This window comes from Erythranthe guttata, chromosome 13 (genome assembly GCF_056151865.1).
Source record: "Erythranthe guttata isolate IM_541 chromosome 13, IM_541, whole genome shotgun sequence".
Taxonomy (NCBI): domain Eukaryota; kingdom Viridiplantae; phylum Streptophyta; class Magnoliopsida; order Lamiales; family Phrymaceae; genus Erythranthe; species Erythranthe guttata.
This window is the reverse complement of record NC_142545.1, coordinates 1,211,743-1,227,562: the sequence shown is the minus strand read 5'-3', so window position 1 is coordinate 1,227,562 and position 15,820 is coordinate 1,211,743. Positions and strand designations below refer to the sequence as shown.

Genomic DNA, 15,820 nt, shown 5'->3' with positions numbered 1-15,820 from the left:
CTGTCTCCGGCAGTTATTTAACTGCCGGAGACAGTAATTTAGCTGTTAATTGACTTTTTTTTTCCTTCAAAAATATTTTAATTAATTTTACTGTATCTTGCTAAATTACTGTCTCCAGCAGTTATTTAACTGTTGGAGACAGTGATTTAACTGTTAATTGACTTTTTTATTCTTAAAAAAAATATTTTTAATTAATATTACTGTATTCGTTTGCTAAATTACTGTCTCCAGCAGTTATTTAACTGTCGGAGACAGTAATTTGACTGTTAATTGACTTTTTTTTCATTTTTTTTCTTAAAAAAATATTTTAATTAATAGTACTGCCTTAGATGTTAAATTACTGTCTTCAACAGTAATTTAACTGTCTTAGACAATAATACTAATAATATTACTGTTCGAAAAAATAATATTCATAATATTACTGTTCGGAAAAATAATATTCATAATATTATTGTCCCAAACAGTAATATTACTGTCTGAGACAGTAATTTAGTAGCTAAAACAGTAATATTAATTAAAATATTTTTTTCTTCTAAGAAAAAAAAATTCAAAAAAAAAAAAAAAAAAAATTCAACGCTAGAGACAAGGCGGTCAACGGCGGTTGACCGGCTGGAAAAAAATTGATGAAAAAAAAAAGTTTTCAAAAAAAAAAAAAAAAAAAGTCAACGCCGGAATCTGGCCAGAAAAAAATATTTCAGAAAAAAAAATATTTTTTGAAAAAAAAAAGTTTTGGGGGTTAATGTGATATATTTGTTTAAATACGGGTCAATGTGTAATATTAAGGAAGTTAGAGTATAATGGGTGGAATTGATAAGAATTATATTGTTGAGGGTATTTTAGACTTAAGACATGGGGATGGGCTTAATTGAAAGACTGTTTTTTTTGTGGAACAAAATGCATTTAAATCCCATGTGATGGGCCTTTTTGCCATTCGCCTTTTTTTATATAAGGTTATCTAATTTATTGACAAAGTTTATCAAGATTAGTAGTAGTACATTAAAGGGTAATTGTAAATTACGAAAAACCCTCTGAACTTAGGTTAAATAACGGAAAACACACCCACCTATCCGTAATAAGTATATTCTTATCTGATTAATTGTTGATCGAGTTTTTGTAACATAAAATGTGTAGAGTCTATTATACCTTCTGTTAAATATGTGAGAAATAAATGAAAATATTTGAAATTGTGTAAAGTTTATTCGCTAGAATATAAAAAAAATCCGTGAAAAGTCACACTGTAAAGGGATGGTGTAAGGCGGAAACAAACCTCAGAGGGTTTTTTGATAATAATGAATAGGTGGGAATGTTTTTCGTTATTTAACCTTAGTTCAAGGGGTTTTTCATAATTTACCTTACATTAAATTTATCTTTTACATTATAAAAAAAATTCGTTCATTTATACATGGTTCTTAAACGTCCATGTATATGCAGAAATTTTCTCAAGAATCAATCTTTTCCGCAAAAAACTCCGCGTTTAAGGCTTTGTGAATTGGCGGCCATGGCAAATTCATCTGGATGATGTGAAATAACGACTGAATTTGATGAATTGATGGATGAAAAAATAAGCCGTTTTGGGGTTTTGTTGATGTTGTTGGAGATGAGTAAAAATAGTGCCTGTTTTTGGGATTTTGTTGGTAAAAGAATTTGGATTTTTGGAGATGGGCAGAGTGCAGAAATTTCTTGTTTCTGTGATTTTATCATACAATATTGTCCAAATGACAAAGAAGATGCTTGTCGATGGAAAGACGGACAAACCCAGCAAGAGTGAAGAGGAGACTCACTATGACATTGATTTGTTTGTAATTGGGAAGGTGGACAAATTAAGGTTTGGGTTTTCTTTGAAGTAATTAATGGGAATAAACTCACATGGCAGAAGAAGACCCAAAGTTTTATTTCAGTTAATTTCGAATTTTGACAAGTTTCAAATTAAGTTCAATCGAGTTATTAGAACTTTAAATTTCACCCCATATGATATTTTTAGGTGAAAAGACGAAAAAACCTATGTACTTTGTCATGTGCTTCGCGTGTGCACCCGACTTTGTGAAGATACGCCAGAATATTCCCACTAGGTGGTGAAGTGAATCAAAATAACGGGTTTGACTGTGTCTGTGTGATTTTTTTTAATTAAGGTGGCAAAGTGAAAAAACATGCAAAATCCAGGCGACAAAATGCTATTAACTCTAAAAAAGAATGCAAGTGTTAAAATTGTCATTTAACACCCATGGGCTCCGCCAACTGTCTATACAAGGCAAGAATAAGAAAGCCTTTCCCGCCGGGAAAATTCCCATTTAGCCCCCACCACTCCCACCCCCTCCTCGCCCCCCCCCTGCCCTTTTAGTTTCTCTCTCTTCATAGTCTCTATTTCTACACTGATGATAGATAATAGGAGTGATAAATGCAAATAGACACGACTATTCACTGTTTCAACCAAACGGATCATTAAATCGTTTGGAACCCTAATTTCTGCAATTCTCCCTATCTTGGCTGTGCTTTTTTGAAATTAATAACGATGAAGCTTCGCTCTCACACCGCTTCTTCTTCCAAAGGTGGGTTCTGTAAATTTTATTTTATTTTTCTGTTTTTGTTCCACTAATTTTATGTGGGTTGTGATATGATGACTGATTTCTGCCGTAAATGTTCTGTGTGTACGATATATATGTATGTTTGCGCGTGTGATTTGGGGGAATTCTGATGTTTTGTTACTGTTGTGGATTTCCGAAATTAAATTGAAGCAGGGAAAGCGAAGCTCAAGTACAGAGAGAGTTCTGAATCTGATGAAGATCTTTGTGAGGCAACAATGTCGTCGGATTCCGATTTCAATGCCCTTAGTGATGCAGGTATGTGTAAAATTGGGTCAGTGATCTTGATTAATCTTTGTTGTTACTAAATGTGTGATTTTGGGTGAAATAGAAGTGCTTGGTTTAGTACATTTGTTTGTTCGATGAGGTATATCATATATCGTCTCTGAACGGGCAACAATTTTGTTGTTCTGATTGTAATCTGTCGAGACAATCTAAAGTGTATCTTCTTAAAGATACTCGTGTTTTTTTCTATCATCTCTATCTCTTTTGATTCTGGTATCTGACCTCGAGTAAAAGGAAATTTTGGACAGGTTCTAGCTGCAAAATTCTGTTTTCTTTTAAATTTTGAATACCAACTCGGATACTATGCCCCAAATGTGTAAAACAATAGAAAGAGTCTCTCCAGTAAGAGTTTTTCATGCCATTTTCGCATTCCTTTTCTCTCAGCGTTAACCTTGAGAAAAAAAGAGTATGAATTCTAGCTGCAAACTCGTCTTTGCCTCATTGCCTCTGAATCATAGTTATTTTTTTCAAATAGTATGTCAAGTTAAAATTTTTTTGTGAACTTATGTGAGTTGCATTCTGATATCTAGTGATTCTGAAATTTTAGCTAATATTTATTTTTGTTGAATTTCTTAAATATGTCAATGGATGTGACGTAGGTGAATGAAAACAATGAGGAAAAATGTCATCAACAAATTCTTTTTCCTGTCTTTTCATAATTAATCGATGATTGTTTGGTTAGCAATAGTAGTTGCATGCTTAATTTGGCGTATTGAAATCTGAGATTGATGTTCTAAGTTTTGTATCGGATAACTTGTTGTCAATGTCTACCATCTCTGTGCCAGGGTATTGGATATTGAGTTCAATTATTATTGCTGTTCTTTTCAAAATTGTAATTGATTTCTGTATAAGTCTCTCTCTTTCACTCTCTCACATTTTGGTGGTGCTACTCACTGTGCATTGTTAATCTAGATGAAGATCTGTTGAATGTGACTGAAAACAATAGAGAGCAAGAGGCTTTGGACATAGATTATGCTTTGGGTGCTGCAATTGAATCTAGTGATGATGATCTTCTGCATAATGTTCCAAAGAGGAGGAAAAAGGCCCCCTCGAAAAATATGGGGGGACAAAGTTACAAGGTTCAGGACAAACAAGAAGAAGAGGAGGAGGCAGACATAAACGATGACAACATTGAGGCAATAATGACAGACCTAATGGAATGTGAACTTCGTAGAATTACGGAGGAGAAGAATGTGAAAAAAAAGAAGGGCAGGAAGAAGAAAGGGGATAGACCTGTATTGATGTGGGAAATATTAGAAGAAGAAAATGAGCGATGGGTAGCACAGAATTTAGAAAAGGATATGGACTTGATGAATCAGAACGAAATGGTGGCAGAAACAGTTGAGCCTTCTGACGACTTGATAATACCGTTGCTTAGATATCAGAAAGAGTGGTTAGCTTGGGCTTTGAAGCAAGAAGAATCTGCTGTCAAGGGAGGCATCCTTGCTGATGAGATGGGGATGGGCAAGACTCTCCAGGCAATAGCACTCGTTCTTTTTAAAAGAAATATCTCGAGAAGAATATCCGATCATCACTTACCTGCATCTTCAGCAAGTTCCTCACAGCAGTTACGTGCAATAAAAGGCACACTTGTTATATGCCCATTGGTAGCCGTGATGCAGTGGGTTAGTGAGATTGATCGGTTCACTTCAAAAGGAAGCACCAAGGTGCTTGTCTATCACGGTACCAACCGGGCGAAAAATCATTATAAGTTCTCTGAGTATGATTTTGTTATAACAACGTATTCAATTGTGGAGGCTGAGTACAGAAAATATGTAATGCCCCCTAAAGATAAATGCCAGTACTGTGGGAGAATGTTCTATGGAAGTAAGTTGAAGATTCACTTGAAGTATATGTGTGGGCCTGGTGCAGTTAGGACTGCTAAACAGTCAAAGCAGCAGAGAAAAGAACCAAAGACAAAGAAAACATCTGACTTTGAGGTTAGTACTGGCAATACAGGTCTGAACGACGGAAAGGATCATGACAGTGCTGACAAGGAAACGGAGAATGAGTTTTCAACTGAGAAGGGACTCTCGTCTGGAGCAAAATCTATTTTGCACTCTCTGATGTGGGAACGTGTCATATTGGATGAGGTGGGTGTTACTGTTACATGTTTTGTTTTTCTTATGCATTTATTTTATTTTATATTTTATGTGATTCCATTTTCTTTGCAAGAGCAACCTTTGGTAATCAGGATTGAGGGCTACGAACCAGAGGTTGCTCTTGCAAAGACGTTTTCCTACGCTCCTCTGCTTGTTGGTGGATATTAATGCACTTGCTTTTAATTGTTACGCATAAAACATTTTTTATGATTATTATATTTATATTTCTGTCTCATTCACCTGGGATCAACTTGTTCATTTTCATGCAATCAACTGTTGAGTTGTAATTTCCTCAATTTTTGGTGTTTAATATTTGATCTTAATCATCCAATGTATGTCTTTTGCTATCTGCCTTGTAAACATCTCATTTCATACCTTGTGGTATGACCCTTTTTGTGTAGGCACATTATATAAAAGAGAGACGAAGCAACACAACCAGAGCTATTTTTGCTTTACAATCTTCATATAAATGGGCTTTAAGTGGAACTCCCCTTCAGAATCGTGTGGGAGAGCTCTATTCACTTGTAAGTTATTGTTGGGAGGAGTAGTATCGTGTTAAAAAAATATTTTCTGGCCTAACAAAAGACATTTGTAATTCTTGCAGGTCCGTTTTCTCCAGATAGTTCCTTACTCTTATTATTTCTGCAAGGACTGTGATTGCCGCACTCTTGATTACAGGTATTGCTTAAGCATTTCCATAATGCTACTGCTGTATAGCATTGTTTTATTATTACGAATTAATAACCTCCATTTATATACATCAGCATTTATCGATTTCGAGTTGAGTAAATTTATGATTAGGCACTAAAACCACCACGAAAGAGATACCTTACTTCAGTCTTCTCCTTCCTTTATTTTTAGCCAGCCTTGTTCGTTGCCACATTGTAATTTTCAATACTCTATTAAAAAACAAAAGATATCTAAACCTTGCGTATGATACAGTAACTCAGCAGAATGTTCAGGCTGTGCTCATAAAAATGTTCGGCATTTCTGCTGGTGGAATAAAGTAAGTAGTTCAACTAATACTATTAGAATTTATTTTAAAGCTAGTTTCATATTTTAGGTGATGTAATGTTGAGACTTTAATTACATTTCCCGTTTCAGTATATTTCCTCACCAATACAAGATTCTGGAAACAATGGGGGTGGTAGAGGAGCTATGCTTTTGTTAAAGCATAAAATTTTGCGGAGCGCAGTGTTGAGACGTACCAAAAAGGGAAGAGCAGCTGATCTTGCACTTCCTCCTAGAATTGTACGTTTTTTATGTTGAAATATTTAAATTGAAGATTAGTTTGTTTGTAGTACAAGTGTGATAAGGATCTGTTAAAATTCAGGTTACTTTGAGACGGGATTCTCTGGATGTTGTTGAAGAAGATTATTATACAGCATTGTACAACGAGAGTCAGGCACAGTTTAATACGTATGTCATCTATTTCTCCGCCATTATATCTTCATTTACACATTGTTTTGACATTGTTTTATTTTCTTCCTTGGGGAGCTACAGTATTTCAGTGCAAGTCTGTCTGAACAGTTATTTGGAACCAATTCATTTTGCCTTTCTGCTCACTTTTGCCTGGAGTTTCTTTATGGTGCTTATGTTACTGAAGGTTTAATTCTGTTGTTATACCATATTATTTTCTATGTGCAGATATATCGAAGCAGGAACAGTGTCGAATAACTATGCCCACATATTTGATCTCTTGACGCGCCTTCGACAGGTAAAATTTAATTTGCTCCTCTTGATTTAGTCTCTGTTAGGAAAACACTACCCTTTCCGTTTTAAGAAAACTGTGTGTGCTAGTAGAATTTGCCGAGAGTTAATTTGTTAACATGCTAAACTGTTGTTGTCTAGTGCATCAAGAAAATCATGCATGCAGGCAATATTTGATTGCTCTTTCTTATCGCAACGCAGGCAGTTGATCATCCTTACCTTGTGGAATATTCTCTTACTGCGATGGAAAGAAAGGGTAAAACTGTTGACACCAGCAATGATGAAAAATGTAGCGTATGTAACGACCCTGAAGAAGATACTGTGGTGAGTTGTTATTTTGATACAATTCATTTGACTTAACGTTTGAAGTTGCGCATGGATAATGAAGTCTCTTATCTCTTTTATAACTCATCTCCATTTCTGTTGTTTCAAAATCTTTTTCGACTGTCGTTTTGCCACCTCATCAGGTCACATCGTGCGGACATGTCTTCTGCAAGCCTTGTTTGATTGATCTTGGTGCTACCATGGGACAAAACTCATGTCCTTCTTGTTCAAAGCCACTTACTGTTGATTTCACCTCCAATAAAGATGTCAAGGACCAGATTTCAAAAACAACCATTAAAGGATTTCGCCCGTCAAGTATTCTGAATCGAATTCAGATCAATGACTTTCAGACAAGTACAAAAATAGATGCTTTGGTATGTTCAATTTGAATTATCCCCTCGTTTAGTTATTCATTTTTTTTTCAATTGTATCTAAAGATGTTTAAATTAAGCATATTTGTTCCATTGGTCCTTGTTTTTTCTTACTTTTTTTTGGTTATATCGTAGACATTACCGAAAATGTGTCTGTATGCATTTAGTCTTGTGTTTCGTAAGTTTGTACTACTAATTATACTTCACATATGATGCATAATTTATCAATTGTTTCCTCCTGATTTGTTTTTTAAAAAAAAGTGAGCTTTTAGTTTGTCATCGTGTAACATATGTTCATGTCGTATTTGCTTATTTTCGGATTTACTTAATTGCAGAGGGAAGAAATCAGATGTATGGTTGAGAGGGACGGTTCTGCCAAGGGAATTGTCTTCAGCCAATTCTCATCGTTTTTGGATCTCATACATTACGCCCTTCTGAAGGTACACAATACGTGAAAAACTTGGTTTTTATTATCATATTTCAATATTATAGGTAAGAAAATAACTGTAATGAATTGTGTTTCTTTATTACAGTCTGGAGTGACCTGTGTTAAGTTAGACGGGTCCATGTCTATGGGAGCAAGAGATGTTGCTATTAAACGATTTACAGAAGATCCCGATTGCAGAATATTCCTCATGAGCTTGAAAGCAGGGGGTGTTGCCCTCAATCTCACTGTAGCATCACATGTAAGTCTCTGTTTTATTTAATGTAGAGATGAGTGAAAAATACAATTTTCATCCCTCAAGTTTGCACCGATTTCACATTTGCTCCCCCATGTTCACAAAAAAACACATTTGGTCCCTCATATTTCAAAAATTCAACGTTTATAGTCCTTTCCGTCAATTTTCCGTTAATGCTAACGGACTAACTGTGAATTGACAGAAATGACCAAAAGTGTCAAATTATTGAAACACGAGGGACCAAATGTGTTTTTTGTGAACATTGGGGACCAAATGTGAAATCGTTGCAACCTTGAGGGATGAAAACTGTAAATTTTCCTTGAGATGATGTAATTTATCTGCAGTTATTCTTCTCTCGTTCATGCACCTCGTAATTCCTTCGCAATTGGATTTTCCGGATACAGCTTGTGTCGGATAGCACACTTTCCTATTTGGCTTCACAATATCTTCCTCGTCAAATTTAAGATGTCTGAAATGATTTATTGGACTTGTATGATTTTTCTCTTTCTTCAGTCAAACCGCTTAAATTGATGGTTGTATATTAAATGTCTGTCTCTAGGTTTTCTTGATGGATCCGTGGTGGAATCCGGCCGTGGAGCGGCAAGCTCAGGATAGAATACATCGAATCGGCCAATATAAGCCAATCAGGTAATTTAAACAATTCATGTTTTTTTGCCTAAACATTTCTTATAATTTTATAGGTAGTGCATATGCGTGTCAACGAGTAATGATGTCGCTCTATTCTTCTCTGCTTTGTAGGATCGTGAGATTTATCATAGAAAATACTATCGAGGAGAGGATTTTGAAGTTGCAAGAGAAGAAGGAACTAGTGTTTGAAGGGTAAGTTTAGATTCTTACTACTTAGTCGAAATTCATCTCTTTGTATTTTCTTTGTCGTTTTTTCGTAAACGGGGTTAATATTACTGCAGGACTGTGGGTGGTTGTTCAGAGGCTCTAGCGAAACTAACAGAAGCCGATTTGAGATTCCTGTTTGTGACCTAATAAATAAGTTGTATCAGCTTGTTGTACAAGTTTTTTGTCTCCCTGGATTTTGTTGTTGTTTCCATTTTTTCTAGTTTTGCTTTTGCAGCCCAAATTAGTTTTTTTGAAACCAGCTTTTGCTTTTGGGCCACAAATTGTATCAATGTAAGAAGTTTCTGTGACGAATTAAGTGATTCACTATTTTGTGGATGCATCTGCTTTTTATGCCAAGAGATTAATGATAAACCTTAACTATGTTTGAAACCTTAACTACTTCAAGATAGGTAATTAACACCAAAATTTGATTAGTGTGCATGTCTAATATTATACATTTAATTAAGCGTTGTGTTTGGCTAAGCTTACAAGAGCTTATAAGCTCTTTCATTGTGTTGGGTAATTTAAAAAAAATCTTAAAAAATCAAAAAATAAGTTGTTGGAGAGCTTTTAAAATCTTTAAAAAATATCTATAATCCCCATTTTTACTTAAAATCTTATAATGGTAAAAATAGTTTACTCAATATCCAAACACTTTAAAAAATAATACAAAATATATGATGTAACATCTTATCAACCCTTAAAACAACTTATCAGATGTAAGAGCTTACTAGCTGTTTAAAATAAGTTTAGCTAAAAAGGTTCCTGAACAATTCGAATTCAAAAGTTATTCATAGGAAATATTTACCTATTCATTTTTTCAACTTATGTAGCGAAGATCACATTAATTTGAAACGGATGAAGTACGCACAGAAGACAAGGTCAATCGGGAAACGAAGCTCATCGCTTGTGTTAATTAACTTATGCAAGAAAATCGGAAAGTTGAGGGGACAAGGATTCCTCAAATAAGTGCAGATGCTAATAGTGTGAGGAGGTCCAAAATATGTATTGTACGAATACTTAAAAACATAAAACACCATTCATATTTTTGTCATTCATGCAAACTTGGTGATGGACAAGATCCTAGGCTTAAATTATGGTGACGAGGAAAATAGTGATCCTCTAACATTTGCATGATGTTTTCAAAACATAAACCCCGCCCTATTTTTTGCCGTTCATGTGATATCGCTTTTACCCTGTAAAACGTCGAAGTTCGGGCTTCTTATTATTGTGTGAAAGTAATTATAGTCGCTTTTCAGAATATTTGCAAACGCCAGACTTTTTACTATAAACAATTATTTTATGTTTATATTAATCTCTTTTTCAACATCATAAATACATCAAGTATATAAAATGTAACACCATTTGCAAGTGTTAGCGATCCGATTTAATTTTCTCACTATTTATAATAACTAGTAATTCACCCGTGCGATGCACGGATCAACTTTTTTTAGAAAAAAAGTTTTGGATAAAATAAAACGAACGAAAAATTTGACAGTTGATTTACATGCAAATATTACCAAAAAAATGTTTTAATGAATCAAAATATACATTTATTTGTAATTTACCTTCATATTCGCTGAAAATCTTTTGTGCACACAATATTGCTCGTAATTTAGTTATATCGCCCGATTCTGAATTGATAAATAAATTTATTTCAAATCTACTTTTAACTCTAGACATTGCGGCGTACAATTGCCTATGCCACCCTAATATTAACACTAATATTACTAACAACAACCACTAATGCTACTAATATTAAAACCAACATTGATAGTACTAAAACAATACTAATATTAATACTAAAACCAACACTAATAATACTCATATTAATACCAATCCCAATATTAATTAATGTTAATATTAATATCAACACCAATATTAATAATAATACGCCAATTCGAATAAAAATATTTAATGTTAAAACTAATACGCCAATATTAATACAAACAATAATACTAATACTGATACTAATACAAATACTCATACTAATACTAATGTTAATATTAATATTAATACTAATACTAATACTAAGACTAATGCTAATGCTAATGCTAATGCTAATACGCCAAGACTAATATGAATTTGCATAATAATAATAATAATAATAATAATAATAATAATAATAATAATAATAATAATAATAATAATAATAATAATAATAATAATAATAATAATAATAATAATAATAATAATAATAATAATAATAATAATAATAATAATAATAATAATAATAATAATAATAATAATAATAATAATAATAATAATAATAATAATAATAATAATAATAATAATAATAATAATAATAATAATAATAATAATAATAATAATAATAATAATAAATAATAATAATAATAATAATAATAATAATAATAATAATAATAATAATAATAATAATAATAATAATAATAATAATAATAATAATAATAATAATAATAATAATAATAATAATAATAATAATAATAATAATAATAATAATAATAATAATAATAATAATAATAATAATAATAATAATAATAATAATAATAATAATAATAATAATAATAATAATAATAATAATAATAATAATAATAATAATAATAATAATAATAATAATAACTATGATAATAATAATAATAATAATAATAATAACTATGATAATAATATTGATATATTGATATCGATACTGATAATGATATACTACTACTGATATTAATACTGATATTAATACTGATATTAATACTAATACACATATTAATACACATACACGTATTGATACTGATATTGATACCGATACCGATACCGATACTGATACTGATACCCATACTAATATTAATACCAATACTAATACCAATATCAATATTCATACCAATAGTCATACCAATACTCATACATATATTGATACATATATTGATATTGATACTGATACTCATATTCATACTCATACTGATACTGAGACTCATGTTGTTATTGATAATGATATTAATACTAATAGTGATACTGATACTAATACTGATATTGATAGCAATACTGATACTGATACTAATACTAATATCATACTAATACTAATACTTATACTAATACTAATACTAATAGTAATATTGATACAAATATTAATACTACTATTAATACTAATACTGATACTGATACTGATACTATTACTAATACTTATATTAATAGTAATACTAATACTAATACTAATACTAATACAACGATAAATATTAATACTAATACTAATACAAATACACTGTACGGGGTATTCATCGTAAAAATAAATATTTTATTTAAAAAAGAGTCCTCGAAATAGTAAGATCAATGATATGCACTACAAATTAGTAGAAAGTAAAAGAAAATAAAAAAATTTATTCTATATTGTGTAAGTAATGAATACCAGTACCAGTACCAGTACCAATATGAATACAAATACCAATACTATTACCGTTATCATTACCATCACCAATATCAATACCATTACTATGACCATTACCATTGCAGTTACCGTCACCAATACCAATACCATTACCATTTCCATTACTAATGCTAAAACTAATACTAATATGATAATAATACTATTATTATTAGTGTTAGTAATTCTAATGTTATTGCTAATCCTAATCCTGGTATTAACTCTAATCTTAATTCTAATACTAATCTCAATCATTGTTCTAATCCAAATTGTAATCCTAATGGTAATGCCAATCTTAATCTTAACACTAATTTTAATCATAATCTTAATCCTAATAATAATACGAATCATAATTTTAATCCCTATAGAAATGCAAATATGCTAATGCTAACGGTAATCTTAATACCAATCTTTATATGCTAATGCTAATGGTAATGCAAATCCTAATTCTAATTATAATTATAATCATAATCATAATGCCGATATTAATACTAATTCTAATTATAATGCTAATTTGAATACTAATATTCATAATAATATCAATTATAATATGTTAATACTAATTCTAATCTTAATCATAATACTAAGTAATATTAATACTAATATGGACCATAATCATAATGCTAATATTCATACTAATATGCATATTGATATTCATACTAATATTAATCGTAATATGCTAACGATAATGTTAATGCTAATCATAATCTTAATCCTAATGCTAATACAAATATTAGTATTAATAATAATACTAAACTAATACTTATATGTTAATACTAATGTTAATCCTAATATACTAATGCTAATGTTAATCCAAATATACTAATTCTAATTTTAATATACCAATGCTAATTATAATTCTAATTCTACTGCTACTGCTAATGGTAATGCTACTACTAATACTGATGCAACTCAAATAATAATACTAATATAATTATGACCGAAAATGAAGGGTAAATAAAAAGTAATTATATGGAAATTATTAAACAAAAAATCATTACAAAAACAATAATAAACCATCTACCAATTATTACCAATAATAGATTTTTCTACCCCTTTAGATTTTGGAATAATCTAAGAAACTATAAAAAAATATAGTTGAAAACATTATTGATTTAGTTTGATGGAAGTAATTTGAATGAAGATTATGAGGAGTAATTAAAATTAGGTCATAAAGCTATCCAAAATTTTAGTAATTAATTTCATATATAAAAACGAATTGCATAAAATTAGGGGATATGTATCCAACTAATAAAAATTTATAGCGATGAAACATGCGTAGTGCCAGGAGTTGAAAAATGCGTACAAAAAAAGGTTTTACTTGATATTTTAATATTTTATTTAAATTAAGCTTGAAACTGGATCTAATTTTATAAAATATTGGATCCTACAACTATAAATCTCATTTCAATAAAAAAAAACATTAAAATTTAAAAGAAACGTGAGGAATATTAATGATTTGTATTTGGATCGAGTGCGTGTTGAGGAAAAAAAATGGAACAAAAGAAGGTGGAGGTTCGAGTGCTGAAAATTACATATAATTATTAACACTAGAAGACAATTACATATGATAATATGATGTAGATCATCATATGAAGTAGTTGGATCAAGGGCAATCACATTGTTGTGGGAAATTATATAGCATGGATTATTACGTAATTATGAAAATATTTTAAATTTTCAAAATTTGAATTCTAAAATGAGTGACAATCTAAAATTTTGAAATCATTGATTATATAATGAAATGATTTGATTTGAATTGATTTGGAAATAGTTAATCATGGCAATTAATAAATATGTATTAAGTTAATTTGAAAATAATTAATTTTGATTGACAACTAATTGAACCACCTAATCCGAGAGAATTTAAGCCACAATAAAAGACATAATTTATCCTATTTTATGATGCATATAATATGGGAAAAAATATAATTATGAAAAAATGTAAAAATTGTCATGATTTGATATATACAGATAATCTTGAACAAAAATTAAAAAATAAAGTTGATTTGAATGAATCATATCTTAAAATAGAGATAATTGAATATATATATATATATATATATATATATATATATATATATATATATATATATATATATATATAATATTATTGTTTTGTTTTTTGAAAGAGAAAGTAATACTCATATGGAAATTTTATCTATTACAAAAAATAATATTATATATTTTTCAGAAAAAAAAAGAATATTTTTTATTGTACATTATTGAATTTTATTAATATATGATTATATTTTACGAAATGAAATAATGAAATAATAAAATATTTATATGTTGTATTTTAAAAAAATATAATTTATTGAATGCATATCCCGTTATTCTATAATTACGAAAATTAAAAAAATATGTACATATTTAATTATTAAAATTAGTCGATTATTACAATGAAAAAAATTCCTAAAATTTATTTGAATATTCATAAAAAATGGACGTTCAAACGAATATATTTGAATATTCTTAATGTTAATGTAGTAATTTATTCAAAAAAATTAAGATTGAAACATAAAATAGAAAATTATAATGAATGTAAAATATGTAAACTATAAGAATATAAAATAAAACTTCAAAATTGCACTAATGAAGCAAAAGTACAAAAATTGTTTGTCTTTATTATTTAAAAAAAAAAACATTCAAAAGATGATATATGTCAATTGTGGTGAAACTTGTACATACAATAATATTGTCCAATCCTCTTTTCAAAATCAAAGAAAAATAAAAAAAACTCTTTGATTTCCACGTTTCCACATGCAATAAATGATTCAATGTCGATTTCTTTCATTTCTGTTTGACAAAACAATAATCGATTTTTGGATAATGATAAATATATAAGTCAATTAAATTAAAAAACTAAATACAAACTTTTACATAAAAAAATAAATAAATGAAATTACAAAAATTATATGCAAACCGAAACAATGTAGCACATAGGACATAAGTTGGATTCGTAAACAACATCTGCAAGAAATACATAAAGAAAAAGTATTAGCATAGTTATGTTGTTAAATAAAAATACTAAACGGATTTAAACCATCTAAATTAAATTATAATACGATAAATGCATGAAATCAATTGAAAAAAAATTACAAAAAAAAAAACCAAAAAGAGAAAACGAAAAACGAAAAACAAAAACAACTCGAATGGAATGGGTGATGAAGAATAGTGTAGGGTGAAATAAATAGATAGGGGTTTATATAGTTTTGATAACTATATAGTAATTAGGAAATTTTTTGAATTCAAATTTCAAACATGATTATAGATGGGAAAAAGAAAAGGTAAGAAATCATCAATTCAATTCGGATGATTTGATTTCTATTGATTAGGAATTAATTTTAAAATATTAAACAATATTTATGGTTATTGAATGTTTTCATTAAACTAACAATATCATTAAATATAATGATCTTAAATAGGTAAGAAATCAAATTTCATATCATAAAATGTATATTCTGATTTTAGAAAATTTTAAAATAAATAAAACATACAGGTTTTTTATTTGGTCATTTTTCTTTGT

General features: G+C 29.6%; 1 protein-coding gene across 1 annotated transcript; it reads left to right on the top strand.

Moving 5' to 3' along the window:
* Positions 1–2,218: 2,218 nt before the first annotated feature.
* LOC105961738 (Helicase protein with RING/U-box domain-containing protein) lies at positions 2,219–9,278 on the top strand. The gene is made up of 16 exons (XM_012985992.2): positions 2,219–2,546; positions 2,736–2,837; positions 3,777–4,957; positions 5,368–5,490; positions 5,571–5,644; positions 5,909–5,972; positions 6,071–6,217; positions 6,300–6,385; positions 6,614–6,683; positions 6,878–7,000; positions 7,144–7,374; positions 7,707–7,811; positions 7,905–8,057; positions 8,611–8,699; positions 8,811–8,891; positions 8,981–9,278. The coding sequence occupies exons 1-16, from the start codon at positions 2,510–2,512 to the stop codon at positions 9,051–9,053; spliced, it is 2,739 nt and encodes a 912-aa protein (XP_012841446.2). The 5' UTR covers positions 2,219–2,509; the 3' UTR covers positions 9,054–9,278.
* The last annotated feature ends 6,542 nt before the right edge of the window (positions 9,279–15,820 follow it).